This window comes from Parambassis ranga, chromosome 19 (genome assembly GCF_900634625.1).
Source record: "Parambassis ranga chromosome 19, fParRan2.1, whole genome shotgun sequence".
In the NCBI taxonomy this organism is placed as follows: domain Eukaryota; kingdom Metazoa; phylum Chordata; class Actinopteri; family Ambassidae; genus Parambassis; species Parambassis ranga.
Genome location: NC_041039.1, coordinates 17,327,826 through 17,351,896, shown reverse-complemented (window position 1 = coordinate 17,351,896; position 24,071 = coordinate 17,327,826). Strand labels below are relative to the sequence as shown.

The following is a 24,071-nucleotide window of genomic DNA, read 5'->3' as shown; positions in this document are numbered from 1 at the left end:
CTCAGAATCTTAGCCCCCCCCCCTCCTCTTCCAGGTCAGTAGTATATGGCCCTAATATGCTGTCGTAGTAAAGTAAATGTGAGTAAAGTGAATATATATATATATAATATAACTGAGTCACGGCTTACTTTCACTGTTTACTTGTAACTTGCAGATTGTTGTGACTCATAACATGCTCTTTCCTTCATTGTCTGTTGTAAAAAAATAAGCTGTACAGCAGCTTGTGGGCTCAAGCAGGCGCCATGTTTTGGCCCCGTGATGACAGCGTCCTACAGCAAAATCCGAATCTGGACTTTTTTTTTCGGCGGATACAACATAATCCTCCGCGTTGATTTGAGCTGCATCCATCGCAGCAGCCTGTTCCTGCAATATATTATACACTGAAAATTTAGCTGAATGAAGTGAATCATAAAAATCAAATTGCTTTTTTAATAGAACAAAAATCAGTGTCACTCTAATTGCAAACATGCCTGACGTGTTTTTTTTGTTTTTTTTCAAGGGCTTCCATTTATGGCTCCATCAAACACAAATTAAGCCGACCACTCTTCATCATGCTTCAATCAAATGCTCATAAATCAATGCAGAACATATATTTACATATGAGTCATATTTTGCTAAATGGGTTCGTGCACAAGCTGTTGTATCTCACAGACTTGCTAATAGGGGAAAATACACCTGCAATCCTTAAACAAACGGTTTTAACAGTAATTGGTGATCAATTAAATATATTGAAACCACCTGTAAAATAGCTGCCGGGAAAAATGATGGAAAAACAAAGGAGTGGATATTTGCATTTTAAATAGCGCCACAGCTCCCGTGGGGAGGGAGGAACGTAAACATTTCATCGCACACCAAACAACCCCCTGGTGCTGGATGAGCCACCTTTTTGTTCATGGTTCAGTCATTAGTAGAGCGAATAATGTTGTAAAGGAGACAAATTATATGTGAAATTTGAATGAATATTAATGAGACCGTCAGCCTTATTGCTGACCCCTGCCATATGCTGCACCGTTATGGGGTAAATTACAAGAAGCCTGCTCTTGTGTGTCAATGGATGAAAGGGGACATGAATGTAACCGTCCCTCCATGCTGTCTTTTCCCTTTACAGAAGGACACGTTGGAAAACTTCAAGTGTGGTGCAGATTTTCTGCCTTCCCCTCTGGCAAGCAAGCCGAGATTTGCCTTAAAGGCAGAGCCAGTGTTGAGCAAACTGGGCCTTCTGACCGCTGTGGCTGTTGCCGTGGAGAATGATCACACCATCGCCTTCTTGGGAGACAACCGGGGACAGGTCTTCAAGGTGCTGATCTGCTCCGTTTTTTTCTTTCCTGTTGTGGACATTAATATAAAATCCTCACATTTGTGTAACCTTATGGTTTCTTTTTTGTTTCTCCAGGTACACCTGAGCGCTGAGCCGTACATGTACAGCAAGATTTCTGGAAACACATTAGGAGAGAAGGTCAACAAGAACCTTTTCTTTGACCTCAGCCACAGCAACCTCTACATTACCACAGAGAAGAAGGTGTGTACGTGAGCGCTCATATCAAACATATATATCATGCACAGTATGTGTGTGCACCGAGGGGTTGAGGGAGTACACTGGGTCAACTGCAGTATGGCAGCACTCACAGTTGATTCTCCATGAGTTACATACAGTGAAATATGATAGTATTCATTATAAATGATATTCAACATATTCCACACAAAGAATGGTAGCTATGATGCCAAATACATGACGTGCCTTATGTTTTTTATCATTAATCTAATATTAATTACTTTTCTAAGACCTTGGTAGCATGTGTGGCCCAATAATAAGAGCAAACTGTAGTTTGATTTCACTTCATTCTCTTTGAATCACTGATCAAACTGATGTTGGAAAGATGAAGGATTAAAGAGTAGGTAGAAGTATTTCAAATCTTTTACACAAGAAACTTGTATCAAAAATAATAATTATGATCAAGAGAGATCCCTGGCTTCTTTCTCACACAGACTGAGCATGTGTCTGTTGGGAATGTCAAAATATGAATGCTGTTTGAGGGGGAGCGTCCAAAGCTAATTCATCTGATAAGCACTTCTGAAAAGGCAGACTGGCGCCTTAAGAGGTTTTTAGATGATGTTGGACAGACTGATGAGCATTTTGATGGAAGCATACTGACGCCTTAAAGTGATTCTAATGGGAAGTACTCAGATACATGTAAAAAGTTAATTGTTCCTGCTTCTCCTCCACCCCTGAGCGCAGTAAACATGTAGTTTTTGCATTGAGTAAATTGTTTTAGTAATTGAACACGAGGAGCAGACAGGGGAGACTGTGTGTGCGCTGTGACATGACTTGTTTCACTTTGCACACCTGCCACAAAAACCCAAGAAACGTTTCCAGCTGCATTTTAAACGCTTCCCGTTTTGTGCAGCGTCTCCCCCTAAGGTGCACCGTTTGATCAAATTTCATGTTGTAATGCTGCAGATCACCAAGGTGCCGGTGCAGACGTGCCTCCAAAAGAAGGACTGCCAATCATGCGTGGAGCTGAAGGACCCTTACTGTGGCTGGTGTGTCCTGGAGGGCAGGTGAGTCTCTCTCTCTCTCTCTCTCTCTCTCTCACACACACACACACACACACTAAAGCATTCACTTACAAATGCATGCACACGGCAACAGACTAACACAAACACCCACACATGCAATTCCATCTGTAAAACACAGCAGGGTGTTTGTTCAGGGCTTCATTGCAGACACTTTCAGTACCTCTTGGTGTTTATATTCCATCTCCTGTTGTCCGTGCAGCCGTAAGGAATTAAAGCTGTTTGTCAGCCTCATGCAGCGAGGGCAGACGGTGCAATTTACTCTCATCAGCCTATATTTATCAGGGTCTGCAGGGTAGAGAGGTGTGCATGTATCATGTGTTTTAGAGGGATGCAATCTGTAACAGGAGAAAAGCTGCATGCCTCCGGTAATGTCTGATACTAGTCTTTATACGCTGTGTGTATGTAGTGTTTGTGGTGGGAAACATAGTTCAGGAATGGATTAGACATTTTATCAGAGACTATACTGAAAATTATTGAGATTTTCAGACTATAGATTGAACATTGGTCACATGACAAATAAAGCACCTGATGCACAAGAAGAAAAGACGACCTGGGTATTAGCATAAACGTGTTATTAGATGTTTAATACAAAGTATTTTTCACTGAAATAGGACATACATTATATGCTCATTTGTTATTTTTTCCTAATTCTATTACAGACTAGTTGTTTTATTCCCCTAATTAACATTAATAGTAAAACAGTGAGTGTTGAGCTGTTACAGTTTATGCTCCATTTCTATAGCAGGTTGCTGTAGCTGTGAAAGTGAGCGCGCAATAACATTCTGTTTACTTCAGAGTACGTTTTCAAATGACTAAACATGTCCTTTTTGTCCAAGACAATGTTACATACACATATACATTTACAATCTATGTGTTTTCATGCTTTTCATCTCTATACACAGCTTTATTTTGAAAATCTGCCCGGAGTGGAATTGCTTGAATCCACTGTGTTGTTGTTCACAAGAGCACATTGAAAATCTGTTACAGTCCATAAGCCTGTTTTTTTTTGGAGGCTTTGTGAAAGCGTTTTTTTAATGGAGGGATGTGGAGCAGAGGCTGATGGGAGTTGTTCATCCTTCGTCTGAAGGTGTACCAGGAGGTCTGAGTGCCGACGGGCAGAGGAGAAAAATGGCTGGCTATGGAGCCCCAGGCAGCAGTGTGTCAAGATTGTATCCTTCTATCCACCGAACCTTTCCTGCAAAAAGACTGACAAGGTACAATGCTGCTTTTCTTCTCACACATTCTGCCCTCCTTTTGTTCTCCTTTGGTCTCCTCTGGCTCTGCAGGACACAGTTTTCCACTTGTATGCACAATCATGCATAGCCTGTAAACTGTTTACATTGTGAATGGGAGACCTTGGCCGCTTGGGTCTTCCTGTTCTGTATTGATCCATCCAGAAATCTCCAAAGTGTCTTATTATAACCTACCTGGCTGATTGTGTTCACAGTGTGAAGATGGAGAGCCTCTCTCATGCACTTTCCCTCTCAAGTTGTTTTTTTCTGACTACCTCTCCGTCCCTCCCTGTCTGACTCACACTTGAATTTCCAACAACAGCATGTCTCCTCCGTTCTCATTCTCAATCAATCTCCTGCCTTTCAACAGGAGAGATTCTGTAACTTCACTTACACTGATTTGATTGTACACCAGCAGAGCAATTACATCATTTTTTATATTATTAGTAATAGGCCTCTTTTTTCAGTTTTAAAGCTTTCTTCCTGTGTTTTCGTGTGTTCAGGTGAAGATCAACATCCCCTCCCTTCCTTCAATTGGACCCTCTGACCGTCTGCACTGCAAGATCAGGTCGTTTAAGAGTGAAGGCACCATCCCAGACTCTGGGCAGGTCTCATGTGATCTGCCCCAGCCTTCTCTTATACCACACACACGTGACGACCAAGGTATGGCCTTTCTAATTAACCTGCACTTTTTTCCATCCTCTTTTAAAGCCAAATCTGAGGTTCTCAATTAAAACTAACACTCCGTGACTAACTGGACAAAGTGGGCAGCGGCCCAAAAAGCCTGAGGTTAACTGTAAGTCATTTGTTTTGATAATTTGATTAATTGCCAATTTGATAAGGAATTTGCACCAGAAAATTCCACTATGGAGCAAAACCATCCTTATGTTTCTAACCCATTTAGCAGACATGTATTGTAGATTAAAAATCCAGTGTTGGGATCTTGTTATTTTGGTTCTGTAGCCATTGTGGGGCAGCTTTGCCCCAAAATAAATTAGAGCATTAGAAGTGACCGATTTGAACAATTAGGCATGTTTTAAACATGTATACCCACCCCTCCACGCTGTCATCATCTTCATGGCAATACCCCTCCTACAAGCACCTCTAAAGATCCATTTCAAGACTCCGCCCATGACTCCATGGTTAACGGTGTAACGTATGGCTTAGTATACCACCGTGCCTCCATTCGGGGACTGCACTCTTTCAAGGATCTGGTCTATAAGGTCTACAAAGAGTGCACCCTTCGCAGACATCTTAACCTTCAGAGCTGCCCCTGGGTCCACTGTATCCCTCACTGTTGCACAGTAAATCTTTGGATAGTCTGGGTTACCAAAGGTCCATCTGAAGATCCTTGGTCCTTGATGCTGATCACCATTTAGAATATATGGCTGAAGCACATCTCCTGATAGGATGAAGTCTTATCCGGGGGAATTCCAGCCCCTGACGGCACATCATATGATTTGAGCAGACAGAAAATGAAATATGCAGCCAGATGTGTCAAGAAAGCTTTTATATGTATGAAAACTGCCATATATTTACTGAGTCACTCAAGTTTTTCCAGTAGCTCACCATCTCAGCTTAACAAAGTCATGGAGGCACAGGCTGCTCTGAATTTAACGTGCACTTGACTATACTGTCAACATATGTCATCCTTCCTGTGTTTCTTTGTCTCCCCGGTGTCATTTTGTCGTATACTAACTCAAATGCTCTATGCAACATATATTAACCCTCGCTGTGCTGTTCCTTTTAGACTTCGTGGCCGTGGCTGTCAGGGTTTTTGTCAATGAGACCGTGGAGCTGGCTGCACGGGAGTTCAACTTCTACAACTGTGCTGCGACAGTGAGGAAATCAGAAAACACACCGTGAGTCAGGCTGTTAATCTCTCAGTTCTGCTCTGTCACTCCTTTAAAACACACAGTGACACTGAACACAGCATCAGCTGACAACCTTGATGTAAACGTATCACCGTGCATGAACAGATGAGAGATCAAGGCTCTGTTTGTAAATTGTGATGCATGGTAGTTTTGAATGCTCCTCTTGCATTTTCTCCGCTTCTTTTATTACCAAGCGGAGGAAATTGCCTCCGTTTCCTTTTCATTAATCAAAAAATGAAAGTCGATCTTGCCAGATTTTTCCCCCCTGGTTTTTTTTTTCCTCCATTCCTTTCACACAGAGGAGCATGTGATGAACGAGCTTTGCTTATGTGAAGTTGCAGAGATCCATTTCATTGTCAGCAGCATAGATTTTTGTGCCGGACGCTCTCTGATGAGTTTGCATGTTTTAGATTCTGTGTGTGGGTGTGTGTGTGTGCTCCAGCCTAATAATGTATGTGAAAGCATTTCTTCATGTTTTGTTTTACACGGTTTCAGGTGCATGTCCTGTGTAGCCAGTCTGTGGGGATGCCAGTGGAATACAGCTGATCACACCTGCAGTGATATGGACGACAGCGTGGACGGTCCTAACATCATCAAGCACCGTCAGGTGGGTCCTAATCAGTGACAAGTCAGAGACTCTAAGCTCAAGATAAATCCTGCCTGGAGTGCAGCTAAAAGTTTTAAAAGAGACATCTAATCACCACACGTGATGCCGAGCCTGAGCGATCCAAATTCCACCAGAAAATTAATAAAAACACAAATCCCACTATCAGCTGCCACCATCTTGCATGACAAATGTTGTCGGGTGGAAGATATCAATTTACGAGTCAGCAGATGTTTCGGCGATACACTTATCTGTCGCCACAGATGAGGGTGTCCGCTAAGTGGTTGGCATATTTAAAATGTAAATGCCTACAAGTGGAACTGATTTCTTTGCAGGTGGGAAAGTGTCCTCAGTTTGAGAATCCGGATCCTGTGCTGATCCCCGTGGGCTACAAGACTCGGATCAGCTTTGAGGGGATCAATTTGGGCCTCTTTCAGGTACAGAATTCAAAGAATTTCTAGAAAACTTTGGCCCAAAATCTGTTGTAGTGTGAGCAGCTTGATCACAGTCTCAAAGAGCAACCGTCCACACACTGACACTGAGGTGCAGCAAGAGGATGCAACCACAGGCAGTAATGACATCCATTCATCATTAGCTATTAGCTGTAACTTATTACAAACAGCTGCATGTAATGTTCTTATATGGAAAATCAATTCTTATTCCATTCTGAACCATTTTGTCAAGTGTAAACTGCTGCCTCGCACAGATGACTTTCTGTATATAGCACTTTTCTGGTCTAAAATAAGCTCTGCGAGTTTTGCTGAAATACTGAAGCTTGAGGGAAAATAAATAGATGGATGGGAACAGAGGACCTTGAAGATGTCTTGCATGTTTTCTTATGTTTTGTAAGAACAAACAAGGAGCACCAGAGAACAGCATGTTGTAAGTCTGTAAATTAACTGGGTTTTTTTTGGGTTTGGGGCGGGTCTGCCTCTGCAGGGTCGTGCTTTCACCATCGGCACTGAGCTGATGAGAAACATGGAAGAAGAGGTCAAAGTTGAGGAGGGGCCGTTTTATACCTTCAGCGGATTTAATGTAAGTGTAGCTGCTGTTAGCTCGCTGCATGGATTTGAATGTGTTCCTGCGTGGGCACTTTACTGTCCACTCGACATACATTTTGAACTGTGGCTGATTTGCTGATCCTGGTATTCCAAGTGCAATTTAAAACAACGCTGAGCATATGCTATAGAGGGTCCACTTAAAGCCACATTTTCCATTGCAAAGTGGGCTGTGTGCAGCTTTTCTGTCTTTGTATAGCTGCCTTTATGTTCCACATTTATAAATGAACTCACCCTTTAGCTCAGCTGCTTCCCTTTGATGTTCTCTAGCTCCCTCTAATGGACAGACTCTCCTCACTGGAGTTATTTTAGCTCCATCTCCACATTGTGAATTCTGTGATTGGGAAGCTCAAACAGTGCCTAGCCTCCAGCTATGTTCTTTTCCAACATTGATTTCTTCAGCTGAAAATCTGCCAGCCTGAGTGTATTTTTTTATTTTCTCTTTTTTTTTCTTTTGGCATGGAGTAACGCCGGCCCACACTGTTTGCAGAGAAGAGCTTAAGTGCCATTAATCACTGGATTCTGTATTAATAATTCATTTTCTTCCAATTTCTTAGTTTTCCTACGATAAGTCCCCGGAGACCAATGTGCTTTTCTACATAAAGGACAAGGAGTCTGGCAAGAAGATGGACAGCACGCTGAATGGTGCGTTCTCACATTTTAATATGGGGGTCTTATTTATAATGCCCTGCTTGTACACTGCAAATCCCAGTGTGGGGACCTCCACTGGATTTCAGGAAGCTACCTTTAATCTCCAAATAATCAGGGAAATTAATTGGTAATGACTGCATAATCTAACATGTTTTGACAGCAAAGGAAGGATCTAAGAGGAAATCATCACAAGTGATTGTGAAGCCTGTCTGGTGTTTAAAATCCGACGCTGAGAGAGGTCCTAATGAGGACAAACATGTAATTTTAAAATGTGTGTGTAATATTTCAGTATGAGAAAATTAATAGGATGCACATTTCCCCCTCAGTCACACTGTATAACTGCTCCGTGGGGAGGGAGGACTGCAGCTTGTGTAAGAACGCAGACCCAAAGTACAGGTGTGTGTGGTGCAGCAAGCAGAAGGCGTGTGTGTACGACAAGCTGTGCAGCGCTCACCAGCAAGGGTCCGAGGATCCCCACGGCGTCGAGTGCCCCAACCCCGAGATCACCGATGTGAGTAGTCGGAATGGTGTCATGACACAGCAACAAGACTTCGACTTAGATTGGAGTATTGATTAAAGCAGTTTATTGGCCACAGGTTTTCTTTCGCCTCTTATTGTTGACAGGAGAGGAGAGTCTGTTTCTCCTTGAGAGTGTTTAGTCGCTGTTCTTTGGCACATCTAGATTGGATCAATTCTCTCTTTGCTAAACCTAATTGTTGGTGCCTCTTTGTCATTGGCAACAATCCATCAGTCACCGTGTTTATGTCACTCAGAAAGGGTTATCATCAAACATGCCGCTGCCTGGCTGAGACACTGGCAACTGAAGATACCACAGATTAATTTCTGTGTGTTGTGGCTGAATGTTTATGTACACCAGTGGCCAGAGTCCAACTCGTTACATCTCAACAACTATCTACAGACATCCACGCTCTCCAGAGGAGGAATCTAAATCCGCACTCACACACAAGATCACACAAAGACCCAATAACATCTGACTTTTGTTTGCGATGGGAAAGAATACAGTCAGCACGGACTGGGCGTGCTGTTTATCTGCTCCAGCTCAAAGGGCAGTGATGGAAACATGACGTGCAAGTGGACATGCTAATTTTAGCCATTTTTCGACACACCTCTGACTTCAGGGACTCTTTACCAACTCAGCCACAAATTTCATCTATCTCCATTCAAGCAGCACTCATGCAATGTTCATTCAGCGCTGGCTGAAGTGAAAGACATAATAAGGTAACTGCTGTAACATAGTCCCCGGCCTCCATGCTGCTTTTTGTGATTTAAAGACATGTAATTCCACTCCCATGAGTATAGGTGTAGGTTTTCATCACTAACACTATAAATGTATAATTTATTCCTCCTCTTATGTTCCTGTCCTGCTTATTGCAGCGTTCACAAGAGCTCAGTAATGATTAGTGATCCTCTAGCGATCACTTCAGTGCCATTATGAGGTTGGCATTTATGGCTTTTGATGCATGAATCTGGACCTTTGACCTCATTTTTCATTTTTTTTCCACACTTGATGAACACAACTTTTGACCTTCTCCTCAGTCCGGTTGGCAAATGAACATATGTTGGAATACTATGGTGCACAGTGCAGTGTAAACATTACGCCTGCTGAATGTCAACATGTTAGCATTTTGTGGGGATGTTCAGGTTTAGCATTTAGCCTCAAAGAACATCCTGCATGTCCACACACTGTTGTTACTTTTTGTGTGTTTGACTCAAGGTCCAATACATGCACCATTGTGACTGAACTCTGTATTGATGGAATTCTCTGGCATGGCTTTGAATATTAAACACTTGGGATATTTAACACATAAGTCCACTGAATAGTTGGTTAAACAGACTGCATAAATCTCTTGTATGTTCTTATTGCACAACTAATCTGTTCCAATCCTTCTCAAATCCCTCCTTCCTATAAACACCCACTCCAACCCCTGCACGCTGTATCTCCCCATCCAGATCATCCCTCATTACGGCCCCCTGCAGGGAGGCATCTCCATCACCATCCGCGGCTCCAACCTCGGCATCCAGAAGGAAGACATTAGAAGCATCACAGTGGTCGGGGAGCCCTGTAGACATCAGGAGGAAAAGTACTCCGTCTCCAGAAGGTAATATTCAAACACATGCAAATGCACAGTATTAGCAGGAGCGTGCACACGCTCGCACTGTGCTGGGGCTTTTTTTTTTTGTATAATTTATAAGTTTCTATTCTGTACTAGGAGTGCTTCCTCCTCTGCTCAAGGTAACCTGGCTATATATATTAATTAGGTTATTATACCACTGTATTGATCTGACTCAGGAGTATTCAGAGGCTGAATCACTCTTTTAAAAAGGGAATGGCGGTGGAACAAAAGGTATTTAAATGATGTCAAAACAACAAAGGTACAAAATGCAGATCTCATGTGTCTGTGTAGTTTGAAAAAGAAATTGATTCTTCTTTAAGTGTTTTAAGTCTTTAAAATGAGAAGAAAAGGTTTTGTATTGCCCGTTTGAAAGGTAATCAATATTTAATTGGAATAAAATCTACATTTATTTTATTTCCTTTTGAATTTAAGTGGCTGCAGCACGATAAAAACACACATCTGAGATCTTGTTTTCACCATGTCCAAGCACCTTTTCATCTCCAGCTATATATCTTATATATGATCAGATATATTTGATAAGATTATTGTACAGAGAAGTGCAGATAGGTTTAAGGTTTACCCAACAGACGCATGTTCGTCTGTCCCAGTCGGGCCGCATTCCAAATCACCCTTTTTTTTCCTGTCACACCAAATAGCGTAGTAATACAGACACTTTTCTGCGATACACAATTGAATGTCACTCAACCACTTACATATCTGGTGATGGACAGGAGTGTCTTTTTGCCTTCAGCCTGAATTCTTTGAGGTTTGCAGTCAGTACTCTGTGAGTGTACCATCATTTGATCTCATGCACTTCCAGCAGATTGTTGTTGGTCTGTTCATGCTGCAGGCACTCATCCCAAAGGTGCTTTAAGGGGGCGACATACTTGAAAAAAAGAACTTTAAATCTTGCAAATGCACTTCAGTCACAGCTGTGTTTTAAAAGTGCTCACTTGATACAAATGGTCTATAAAAACAGGGAAAACAGCTACATCTTTGCCCCACAGCCGCTGGCCAGAACCGTTGACACTTGGCAGGATGGAGCCACGTTTATGACAGATTCCTGCCCCACCATCTGCATGATGAGACATAAATCTGGATTTATGAGACCAGATGGAAGTGTTTCACTCTTAAATCATCTGTTTTTTGGTCTTAGCTCGCCTCCTGTGCTCCACTTGTTGTAAGTTGTGGTGCATGGTTGTACTTCAGGCTCTTGCTTTAGGTTTTCCAGGGTTGTCGTGGCCCAGCTGTTAGCACGGAGGAGGCTTGTCATGTTAACCTGGCCTCTCTTATCAGCAATGCATTTTGGATTATCACATAATTTCTGCAGACACTGAAATTGGATATAAAAATTCCAGAGGGACAGATGAAGCCAGTCTGACATTAGAAAGCAGGCTACATTCATAAATGCACATTCAATAACTTTACTCATCAGCTGAACCTGTTCATTCATGTCTGACCTGTATATTCTTTATAAATGTAAACACCTTCACTGCTCAGGTTGAGGGATCCTTTTGTCATTTCCAGCAATAATCATCTGAAGGTTCGCCTCTTGTATTAAGGTCGCCAGTTTAATCATCATGATAGAATCTTGGTGGTGAAAGTAAAAAAAACAGTGTTGCATTCAAGGACATTATGAATCTCAGAATATTTTACAGAAGAAAAGATCTTATTGCAGTTCTTTAATATTTTTTTCTTTTTGTTGTTCTCTACAGCGTGGTGTGTGAGATCGGCCCTTTTGACCCTCACAAGCAAACCTGGGGACAAGTAGAGGTGGTGGTGAATGGAGGGAAGAGCGGAACCTCCTCCCTGTACTTCACCTACAGGGTAAACACACACACACACACAATCTGTCCTCAGCTGCATTTCCGATATGGATGTGTAGAACTTTTGACCCAGAAAATAAACGCATCTAAAAGCTTTCAGTGGATTTGGTTGTTATATTTTCCATTTCCTGACTGCAGAGAAACTCTTATCAGAACACAACAAGGGCATGTGATTTATAAGTGGACCGTCCAAATACTGCCTCCTAATGTATTGGTAAATTAAACACATCAATGTGTATTACAATGGTAATGCAGAGTACGATAAGCCAGAATGTGTATATATGCATTCCTCTATAACCGGATGCTGTGCAGTGCTTCCCCTTTTCTCTCTCTAATGCTTTAACAGGCTACAGCGTAGCTATTTAACTGGCTTTTCATATCTCTGGCTCTGCTAAAGCTTCCCCACAGGGGAGTGCTCCGCCTAACTGTTTGCTCAGCAAATTGAGGCAGATGTGGCGCTTGTAGGAGTTTGTCTGTCTGAATGTTTCTTCTAGAGTGGGTGGGTGTGCATCAAAGAGGGTGGGAGGAAATGTGTATGACTGTATCTCACTGTGTGTGTGTGTGTGTGCTGATGTGTTGTGTTTGATGACTCCCTCCCTTTTCACTAGGACCCAATCCCTGAAACAGTGAAGCCTGCGAGAGGTATTAAAGACGGGGGAACCCTCATCACTATTTCTGGGCGATTCCTGCACACCGGCAGTAAGGAGGATGTCCAGGTTTCCATCGGAGGGGTGGACTGCGCTGTGTAAGGGATTTCTATTCTTAAAAGTTGTCATTCACGCCAAAGACTAATTCTGTTTCAATTCAGCTGATAGACCTACTTGTTATTCAGCCATTGTATTCTATGCAAATTCTACAGTATGCACCCTTTGAAACCCATAAATTGATTTTTTTTTCACATTTCTGAAGCAGAAATGGAATTGACCTTAGCGTTGATGTCACAAGCAGGAAGGATTTTTCTCTTACAATTTGTCTTTACTGTTGTGACCGCAAGTGTTCTGTCAAAACCAGCTCACTGTGACATTTTAGGCCGAGGTAACAGAAAAATAACGAGCAAGAGAAGCAGCTAAGCCAGGATTTAACAAGCTGTCAGCCCGCTGCCATGTTGCCTTCCGCTGCACGGTGACCTTGTGCGAACCCCCCCACCCCCAACCCACTCCTTCGGCTAGCAAATGCTGAGCTTTGTCCTTGTCTTGGCAGGGAGAAGTTTGGAGAAGAAATCACCTGCAGGACAGGAAAGTACCAAGTAGAAAAGTTGCCCTCTGACCTGCTCGACGTCACACTGAAGTACGGAAAGAACACCATGAAAACCATTGCAAGTGCCTTCCAGTTCCTGGAAAACCCCGTTCTGTTGGACCACTATCCCAAAGGAAGCTTTGTCTGGTCAGTTACACGTCAACTCAACATGTGCATCAAGGGGTTAAATATTTAAAAGAATTAAAGCCGCCTTCATTTTAAACAAGTAAAAAGCAATGAGTGAATGTTAAAGGTCGGGTAGGAGGTTTCCTTCTGATGCACTTTTTGTTAAATTAGTGTAACTTCTCTTTACAATCCGACAGCAACCGATTAGTTCGGCAGTTTCTCATTAAAACGAAGAATATGAATCATCTGAAGCTATAAAACATAAATACATCAGCCAATCCTCCGGGTGGACCCTGTAGGAGTATTGGCTGGTTGTCACTCTCTTCCTGCTCTGTGCACCAGAGAGGTACGTGCATGATGGCTGAAGTCACAGACCGCAGCTCGTCTTCATGTCCATGTGATTGGAGGCGTGGCTTCGGGGTGAGCTCAGAGAGAAAGGGGCGTGTGTTTACTTTCGAAATCTGGCTGACTCTCACTGAGTTTTCAGAATCTCCTCCCCTGCCTTTAAGAAACGTGTGTTATTCTTCTATTTTTATATTGAGTTCAGTATCAAAGCTAATTGGTCGCCAGATGAAACACTATGTAGACACACATCCTGCAATTCACTTGACTACTTTTGGGTGGGTTGTTGTGAAAGCTGGCACGCCCATGTTTGACCTGGCATCACCTGTTATTTCCGGTTTATAATGTACGGCTGAACGGCTGACACTCATGCTGTAAATACTATCAAAATTAGCCAGTAAACATTGGCATGTTCTGTCATGACATACTCCTAGAGCCTGACAGAGCCAACAGTGTGACTGTAGACATTTAGTCATCTTCAGAAAGCCTTGCTCTCTTTGGCCTGACTGACATTGTTCCTGCCAGAGTCCATGTTTCTTCAAATCTCTGAAACGCTGGCGGAGTAGAAAATGTCATTCTGATGACTATCGTAATGGACAAAAATAAGAGAATAAGACACAGGCTGACTTTTCCCTTTTGAATACCTTTCCCTGTGCTTTAGTGTCTCAAGGATAGGAGCAGAAAAAAAGATAAAGCTGCCAATGTGACATTGCAGACAAGGACAAAAAGAATATTATGTATGTAGAAAATTGGACAGAGAGGAATTTACAAAGCAGAGAATGAGACATGCTTTCTTGTCTGAAACCTTGAGGATTATTAATGTCAACAACCTGTTTTTGTCAAGTTAAAAGTACGATTTGTCTCTCAAGAGGTGCAGAGCATGTTTATGCGTATGTGTGTGTGGAGCCTCATCTCACTCCTGATTGGCTGAAATAATCCAATTCACTAATATAGAACTATAGAAAACATGTGAAGAAGATTACAGAAACGTGTTTGTGTCCCTGTGTATGTCTACTAATGTGTGTGTGTGTGTGTGTTTGCAGTGGAGGCAGGAACATTGTGGTAACTGGCTCCGGTTTTGACATAGTCCAGACTGCTGCCATGGTGGTCAAGGCAGGAAACGTGTCTTCTACTGAGGTTCGTATTCATTTATTTTTTTTAACTCTCTATCAAATGCTGACGCAGCCATGACAGGACATTGTTTCTTTGGTCTCCTCGGTCTTCCTTTTTGTCCATCTGCCCCCCTTTAGCGGTGGCAGCCATCGATTTTCCCCAAATCTTATGAGCCCACGACTACAGTGCTGCTTCACTTTGTGAAGCCTTGCAACTGTTTGAGAAACCACACCTACTAGCAAACATGCACACATATCTCCACGCCTGGTTGCATCCACTGATCACATAGATTCTACCAACCAGTAATACTTGTTTTCCCACCAATCCCATAAATCCTTTAAACCTGCAGATAGCAGCACTATTGTCTCACTCTCGCTGGCATGTAACAATATTTCTCATCCAGCTTATCAGTTGGGACCGACTCTGCCAAACAACTTTAAGCAGAGTTGTTGCACTTGTGCTGGGCAGTATTAAGGAATGACAATTTTATTCATTTCATTTATTTAATACTGGCATTAAATTTGCAGAAGAATTTGCAGAAGATTATGTGTGTGACTGTGCCACTCCACTCCACTCCACTCTTAACTGGCCAAGTCCCTGGGCCCTTCTGCCCAGGGACAGGAGAGATTTGAAAGTACTTCTGGCTGCCACAAACTAGCAGTGGATGTAAAGTGTTATCTCAAAGGCCTTGGCTGGTCAGCTTCATAAGCCTCTCTTGGTTTAAGTCCTTCTACTGAACTAGACCCAAATATGTGGACTCATTATGGCTCCTGGTGTGTATTAAAAACATGTTGATTTGTAGGTCAGGCGAGTGGCTCAAAAAAGTGCGTTTTTTTGCTCTTGTCATAACTTTAAACGGACTTCTGGAGTCGGGTGCACCAGCTGTTCATAGATTGAAAGTAGATTGCTAATTTGCTAAACAGAGATTTATACTTCATAATTAAATTGGATGCAGCCTGAGATGGAACTAACTGAATAATGACACTCCGTTGACCCCATAAGGCTCACTATTAAACCTTTTTTCACAAGGATACTGCATTAAAAGTGGGCTACTCATCATGAATCAAACACAGTGTGATGTTTGCATCACATCGGCGCAGCTTGTGATGCTTCGGTTAATATTTATTCGACGGTTTTCAGTCCAGTAAAAGTACTGTGGTCCAATTAGCACTATCCAGACTCTGTCTGTCTCACCGTGTTTGGACCTAACAGGAAAAATGCACTGGGAGCACTAACCTCTTTGAATACACTGTATCACATCGGTGATAAAAAACGTTAAGAGTTAGATACAAAGATTGATTTGTTTCTGTCTTCTACGGCAGGTTGATCGCTGGCTAACTTAGCATGAAAACTGAAAATCACATGTAATGTTCTTTCTGTACACACACACACAGGGGATTATGGGCTGGCCCATTTCTTGGCTTTGACCATTTGCCAGGCACCCAGCAGGGACTCCAAGAAAAAAAACAACCTCAGCCAAGAAATATTCCTGCACACGACCCCTCTGTGAAGCCGCACAGTGCCATTTTTATACTGCAAATTAGTTTGTGTGTTTGTAACGAGGCCGATGCCAGAAAGCAAGTCCACTCCATTCCAACATAAAACGGTGTGCGCGCAGTCAATGCCCGCAGCTACTGGAAGGTTAAAAGGTCACATGAACTTATCCAAAGCAGCCTGGATGTGCTTGGATTTTTGGATAATACTCAGTGTTTTGTGCCTTGTTAAAAGCTGAGTTGCGTGTAGGACTGCGGGGTTTGGCTGTCACACACTTATTGTCAGGTCGAAACAATCAGAGAGTGACAGAAATATCAGCATCAGTCCAGTTAATCAGAACCGAGCAAAGAAAGCCAGGGGAGGAGTGGCTCAGCGTGAGTTGTGATTCATCAGAGGCTGCTATTCCACGATGGCAGATTGGGATTTTAATAGAATGATTGAAGAGAGACATCATTTTTTACCAAACCAGGCTTCCCCCCGCTGCATAACAAAAATCCACGGCCTCTGTCAAAAGACATGACTCATGTGTTAAACATGTCCTTTATACCATGTATGTCTAACACGGTCTGTCCCTTTAATGCTCCTCAGATCTCCACTGAAAAGAACGACACCTTCATCATGTTCCGGTCCCCGACAGTCAACAGCTCTCTAAACCAGCCCTTCAGAACCTACATGAAGCTGGACAACTTCGAGAAGGAACTGAAGCCTTTCGACTACTTCCCCGACCCCAGCTTCAACGAGCTGACCAAGAACGTCATCACGGAGACCAGCATCATCATCGTCACCGTGAGTACAAACCGCTCGGGGTCCTTTTGATGCCGCAGCTTGGAGTGTGACATCACCAAGAAGTCGGCCTCCTTTGGCCTAAAAGGAATAAAGACAAATGGTGTTATCATCAGACCGGAGGATGGAACGGGAAAGATGCTGAATCGCAGTTACTGCAGAAGTCTTCGCTCTTTTTTCATATAATATTATGCAAATAGCAGCACATTTGTCATTTTAGCACCGAGGTGTGATGGTTGTGGATGCCACAGTAGGCACATTAGTAAACTGCCCCGAACAAAAAAATCTTTTTTATTATGATTTTTTACAACTTTTAAACTACATCTTTCAGAAAATACTAGAGGTGAAACCATCTTTAACTAGTCGCCCACACTTGTTGTTAAAATAAAGACATAAATCACAAATATGAATCAATTTAAAGACATTCTGAATACGTCTGCATTTATTCACTCTGTAGTTACTTTGTCACACGGCTCTTCATGCTTCACATTCGTCTTCTTAATGTTATTATTGTTATTTTGTTTGACAAAGCCAGGATCTATATAAAACATAAGTAAAAAACGAAAAAGCTTTTTGTTTGAAAGAATATGTAAATGAAAAAGTTTCTGCAGATTTGCTGCTTTATGCCAGTGTTGAGGTTCCACAGAGTTCCCTCCTCAAGTTCTGGTGGTAAACACACTTAGTGGAGAAAAGCTCTGAGGACTTTTCAATTACTCCGACTCTAGTTTGCATCACCTTCCTTATATTCCAGCGTCCATTAGAATAATTGAAAGCCTGTCTGTTGGTGCAGACGTGTGATCTCAGAGTGTGTGTGTTGCGATGCCAGGAAGGCTGGTCTGACTGGAGCAGAGCCTGAAGTGTGTTAAATAAGAAATCACTTCGACATGTGCTCACAAAAACCATAATCTTAATCTTTTTAATTACTTTTAGCTCATTTTTGGAGCAGTGGAGCTGTTACACATTCCCCACCCATCACTAATGGAAATGCTTAAAATAATGTTTTCACTGCTTCTCATTTGACACATGGTAATTGATGGTAATTAGCCCCCCCCCCTCCCATGTCATTCAATCATGACACTTTACGCGCTGCGTTCTCCTTTCCCCTCTGCAGGGTCGTGGATTCTCCAAGGCGATGACGGCCAAAGAGGCTCTGGCGTTTGTGGGCGACGTTCCGTGCGCGGTCAACACGCTCCAGGATGACAAGCTGTTTCTGGACCCACCTCCAACAGCACCAAGAGCCCGCTCCAGACGGCAGCGCAGAGAAACCCGGCCCGAGCTGCTGGACCTGATGGTCAGAGCAGACATATAAACAACTATAGTATTTTATATTGCATTTGTATCATTGCATTGAAGCTACTGGTGCACAAATATCCAAGAACAAGCTTAGATGTGTATTTAAGTGTAGTGAATGAGCTCACAGCTATCCACAGACAATCAGATGAGATCATGTATGCACCATGAATCCTGACTGCAGGTAGCTTTCCAGGCATGCCTTCCTTTACATACATCACTGCCCTTTTTTCACTGCTTGAACAATTCCCATGTAGCTGCAGGCCCTTATAATTACATTTAATTATAGCTGAGGCACAATTGTGATAAATACCGTAACCCCTCCTCTGGGTAATTCTTCTAAGTGAGCTATTGTTTCTTTTCTGTGCCTGTGTGCTGCAAAGGGAAGTGAAACTAGCAGACTTGTAATAGTAAAGGCACATACATAGAACAAGCTTCATTATAAAGTGGTACATTTCTGCATTTGTTCATGTAGGCATTTATTTTGTCTTATTTTCCTCTGTAGCTCTGTCCGATCTCTCCCACAGACCTACACTAAATCTGCCTCTGGTTTGCTGAAATGTGTTTGTGCCGATAATAAATTTGACTCTCCGTGTTTATCCACAGATCAAATTTGGGAAAGGAGAGTGGGTGGTCGGCTCGGTGCAGTACGAGAGCAAGAATGATTTGTCCCTCTACATCATCATCCCTGCTGTCATCGTGCCCATGCTGCTCATCATCACCATCTCCGTCTACTGCTACAGGTGAGACAACGGTTTAATCTAACTGTTTTGAGAGTTGTGATGTACGAGTATTTCTAAAAATATATACATTAGAAACATTGGTAGTACATGTATATTGTATATAATTACCTTCTTATTTTAAATCGCTTTTTTTTTACAGTGTGTGTGAGTTTAAAAAAAAACTCCCTCTCTGTTCGGCTAAATGTGTCTCCATTTTCACAAACACCTACATCAGGAACAGCGCACTTGCAGCAATACTAGGATATTTTTGTAAAACTGAGAAAAGACTGTTAGACTCAAGCTGTTGCTCAAATGATGCTCCCCTCACGTGTTTGTTTACGCGACACCTGTGCTGTGCTTTCTCTATAGGAGAAAGAGTCAACAGGCAGAGCGGGAGTATGAGAAGGTGAAACATCAGCTCGAGAATCTGGAGGAGAGCGTACGAGATCGCTGCAAGAAAGAATTCACAGGTACCAGCCGAGGAGCTGTGAAAAAAAAAAAAAGAAGCTCGACTGTAATGTCCCTCAAGGCCCCCGTGTTCCTCTGAAGCTGTAAAGTAATGAAGTGCCTCATAGCTCCGGTTACACTTTTTTCTTTGATTTATTGTGCTGCAGTAAATTAAATAAATTCTTCTGTTTAACGTCATGTTATCGTCGTTAGGAAGAGCGGTTTTGCAGTAACAGCAATAGAAAACAATCTGTCACAGTTAGATCTGTGAGACCGTGGCTCTCCCAGCATCATTGAGACAGACGAGCAGGTGCTCACACGGCAGAGAGCCGCTTATTAAACGACGTGAGGTAGTACTGGCTTGTTTCTGTCTTGCAGACCTGATGATCGAAATGGAGGACCACACCAATGAGCTGAGTGAGGGGCGAATCCCCTTTTTGGACTACAAGACCTACACAGACCGGGTCTTCTTCCTACCCTCTAAGGACGGTGCCAATGATGTGATGATCACAGGGAAGCTCGACATCCCCGAGGCCAGAAGAGCCACAGTGACTCAGGCGCTCAACCAGTTCTCCAACCTCCTGAACTCCAAGACCTTCCTCATTAATGTAATTACTGCACACACACATTTCATTAAATTTGAATCTAACACACAGTTTTCCTTTTAAGCCACCCGCTGACATTAAGTCTCTAGGGAGAGTCCAGATGAACTTTTCTTGGCGACCATCGATTCATTGATTGCTATTAAATCTCATGAAGACATGTACCATTCTTGGATGATGTGTGACTTTTCATCAAACACCAGCAGCAGGGAGACATTTGTGCATCTGAGTGAAATATCAGCATCCGTCAGATGGATGGCTGTAAAATTTGGGGCAGACATTTCTTCACTCTGTTGGGATCTGTTGACTTTTCCTCAAGCACCATCCTCAGATCAAAAATTTTCTGCTTAACTTTATGACCAGATACTTGTTTGTATCAGCACCACCCATGCAGCAGAAGCCAAACCTTAGCTTATTATGAACATGTGTGAATACATAGGTGAAACCACACAGCAACAGCTCAGACAATTCATAAGACTAATGCTTTATTTTGATGTATTGTTACAAATTCTAAACTCCACTAAACAAATTTGCAACACAGTGCAAAGGTGTAAAATTGGATAGGAACGGCGGCGACATGTGTTTACCAATATCCATCAACTGCTGAATGGTCCCTATTAATAGTGTGATTGGAAATGTTGCAGATGAGCAAGCTTCACAAATAATGAATATTTGAGTTTTGGCAAAACATTAACAGGAGCTGAAGCAAATGATGAGTTCCTGTCATACAGATTTTCATACAGCCAGGATCCATGCAAATGCCTCCAAAGCAAGAGAGCTGCACATGGGGGTAACTCATTGATTAGGCTGCTTATGGCCTGGATTCACAGTATTAGTGGGGCTGCATCATGTTGTCACACACTGATAATGCAGGTTGATGGTTGAGGGAGAGAAAAAATTCAATCTTGTTTGCAAACAAACAAATAAAGTGACTTTTTCTTGATTGAAGGCTGCTCAGAAAACACGTTTGAAAGCAGCAGTGTGGCTCTTTGTGTGTTTGTGCTGTAGTTCTACAGGACAGGCTGATAACAGGCAGCAGGGGAAATATGCTGTTAGTGCTGTTTTTCACCTGTTAAAGGGTAATAAAACATCAAACCAACATTTCCCCAGCTACTTGGGTAATTATTCATTAGTGTAATTCTCTATTTGTGCTGTTTTTTTTTTGTTTTTGTGGACACAAACACAATAAATATTCTATATTTTAAATATAGGTCCCCACTCTGTGTAAAAAAGGTCTCTGCTCTACAGTTTGTGGAGTACAGTACAGTATTAGAAGTGAGAAACAGAAGACACAGCAGAGGGAGACGTGTGAAGATTCTGATTAATCCAATATTGCTGGCAGAGAAGCAGCCTCTGAGGTGTTACCTCCATATGCTGGGTGATTCTTCTTCCACTAATTGGTATCATTTCTAAGCCACAATATTTTACAGAGAACTAAATTTACCTTGATAATTATAATTTCCAGTAGCATTAGTCTTTTGGTAATTTAAAGGCATGTTATGTTGGATTTGCTTCATCCTGATGATTAATTTAGCTCGTCACTGCTTTCTGTGTGTGTCTGTGTGTGTCTGTGTGTGTGTGTCTGCAGTTTATCCGCACCCTGGAGCGCAGTCATGACTTCAACGCCAGAGCCAAGGTGTACTTTGCCTCCCTGCTGACAGTGGCTCTGCATGGGAAGCTGGAGTACTACACCGACATTATGAGAACGCTGCTGCTGGAGCTAATGGAAGAATATGTCAACAGCAAGAACCCCAAACTCATGCTGCGCAGGTGAGTGACGACCCGCTCCACGCTGCTACCGGACCTGTCACAAAGTCTAAACGCCTTAAAATCTACACCCAGGATATTATATTTAATATCTGGCACACCTACACCCACACTTAATGTGGCATTTAACAAGAATCCCAACATTTATGATTTATGCTAATAGAATAAAGGTTTATGGGATTTCAACCAACATGGAGGCTATGGTGACAGACACACTTGCATTTTACGCCACAAATTGAGTCTGTGTCCATGCTTTTTGTGGCAAAGGTGTAGAATAGAGTAGCCAACGTGTCCATCTGTTGTCCTGTGTTGTCCTGTAGTCTTGATTACAACTTGTTACCCAGAGAAAACGCAGGCGTTTCTTCTTTGTTGAGGCTGAAGATACTTTGTGAGACGTCCTCCTCCTGCAGCTCTATAATCAGACTCGTCCCGTATCAAAACTCTGGCACTGATATTATCGGGCAGTTGAGACGGACTGGGATTCAGTTCAAGATGCAGCGGACTGTTTCATTCTGTTGCCATGTTTTCTGTTGAATCTTTTCGCACTGACTACTGTTGTCCACTATCAAGAGCCAAACTGCCGCTCCATCTATTCCAGGCCTCCTCCTTCTGTTCCACCTTCTGTTTTTTTTTTTCCTCTTTGGAGTCCAGGCGCTGTCTGCTGGATTATTCTTCACTTTACTGTTCTTCTTTGTCCTCCTCTTCTTCTTCTAATCCATTTCTGCTTTAAGGCTTTTCCTGTAAATTTAAAGAAGAATAAAAACATGTTTCTGATTAAATCTCTGTGGCCAGAGGTCATGGTGACGTCACAAAATACACTTTGCAGGCATCCAAACCTTGCTTGGAATATATGTCCTCAGTTCTTTGTAGAGTTGAACATTCAATTGATTGAAGTAAGAAGCCTAAAGGAAGGAAAATTGAATTTTAGTGGTCTTGTTTCTTTTCCCCTGTAATGATCATGTCGAGGTCGAATCACCCACTGACTGCTGCTCCCCCTTCCTCAGCAGGACCAGGCTGGTGTGACAGTACAGTCGCTCATCACTGGTGTGAGAGAGGGGTTTGGAGGGAGGGGGGTGGTGCTTTATGTGATCTGAAGTATCTGCTGTGCCGCCCAGGCACACTGTGACTGTCTGTTATTCATGCACACATCTTAATTATCCCCCAATGGAGGAGCTCATTATGCTGATTAGGCCATTGTGCCAACACGGGCCTCCCTTATATACAAGACATCTAATTAGGCATGCTATGAGCCAACAATGGGACAGCACCAGTGGATATCTGACATCATGACGGGCTTTCTGTCAACTGACCACTGACGTGAGTTTTGGATTGAAATATCTTGACACTGACAAGCTGTGCTGACATTTCCCTTGTTGATAGTTTGTCAAGTGCTGTCTTGAGAATGTTCAGAATTCTCAGGCGGACATACTGGAAGCAACAAGTATCATATCTCTACTTTTTCCAAGGTCATATTCAGTGTGCATCTTGTATAATTATACAAGACACAGACTCATAAACACATACGAGACACAGTGTTTGGCAACAAAACCAGCACTCCTTGTTCTGAAGGCCTGCTTAAGACGTCTTTTGGACATGTAGGATATTTCAGTATTACATTATAGGAGCATTTTTTGGACATATAATACAGCACAGTCAGCTAATACGTCTGATTTTTTTTTCACCACAGCTTTCTACAGTCAGCTTTACATGAATATAGTGAAAAGCCCTCATTGCAGCTGGGAGAATGGAGCCAGCCTTCTTTCAAACATGGATATCGTCAGGGTTTTTTGGATATGTATGAATGTCTCAGTGCCAACTTTTACCAGAAAGAGCATGCACGGTTGCATATAATGATTACATTAATGAAATGCAAGCAGCTTAGTTGGAATACTGTCCTTTCAGAATAATGGGGGAAACCAGAAAATCCCCTGCATGTAAACAGAACAAGTGATGGCAAATATTGACTGTTTCTTAGTATGCAGATATACAGGACCTGCTCTTAGATGTGACATGCACACATTTATTCATATGTTGCTCATTAAATGTGTTTTTCAGGTCAGAGACGGTGGTGGAGCGGATGCTGTGTAACTGGATGTCTATCTGCCTCTACCAGTTCTTGAAGGTAACGTTTGTCTCTCTTGAAAAAACAGCATTTTAATAGTTAACCTGGCCATTTTTCAATCGATGTGAAA

General features: G+C 42.5%; 1 protein-coding gene across 4 annotated transcripts in view; it reads left to right on the top strand.

The window, feature by feature from the left end:
• Positions 1-24,071, top strand: part of plxnb2b (plexin b2b) — a 108,505-nt gene that overhangs the window by 71,620 nt on the left and 12,814 nt on the right. For all 4 annotated transcript variants that reach the window (XM_028429893.1, XM_028429891.1, XM_028429894.1 and 1 more), the window contains 23 exons: positions 1,109-1,297; positions 1,394-1,519; positions 2,459-2,559; positions 3,665-3,791; positions 4,313-4,472; positions 5,560-5,671; positions 6,179-6,290; positions 6,623-6,724; positions 7,227-7,322; positions 7,903-7,990; positions 8,323-8,507; positions 9,968-10,116; positions 11,847-11,958; positions 12,566-12,702; positions 13,158-13,340; positions 14,705-14,798; positions 16,857-17,054; positions 18,163-18,342; positions 18,948-19,084; positions 19,433-19,533; positions 19,889-20,118; positions 21,701-21,882; positions 23,935-24,001. In XM_028429893.1, coding sequence (XP_028285694.1) covers positions 1,109-1,297; positions 1,394-1,519; positions 2,459-2,559; positions 3,665-3,791; positions 4,313-4,472; positions 5,560-5,671; positions 6,179-6,290; positions 6,623-6,724; positions 7,227-7,322; positions 7,903-7,990; positions 8,323-8,507; positions 9,968-10,116; positions 11,847-11,958; positions 12,566-12,702; positions 13,158-13,340; positions 14,705-14,798; positions 16,857-17,054; positions 18,163-18,342; positions 18,948-19,084; positions 19,433-19,533; positions 19,889-20,118; positions 21,701-21,882; positions 23,935-24,001 — 3,168 coding nt within the window. The remainder of the gene's footprint in view (positions 1-1,108; positions 1,298-1,393; positions 1,520-2,458; positions 2,560-3,664; positions 3,792-4,312; positions 4,473-5,559; positions 5,672-6,178; positions 6,291-6,622; positions 6,725-7,226; positions 7,323-7,902; positions 7,991-8,322; positions 8,508-9,967; positions 10,117-11,846; positions 11,959-12,565; positions 12,703-13,157; positions 13,341-14,704; positions 14,799-16,856; positions 17,055-18,162; positions 18,343-18,947; positions 19,085-19,432; positions 19,534-19,888; positions 20,119-21,700; positions 21,883-23,934; positions 24,002-24,071) is intronic.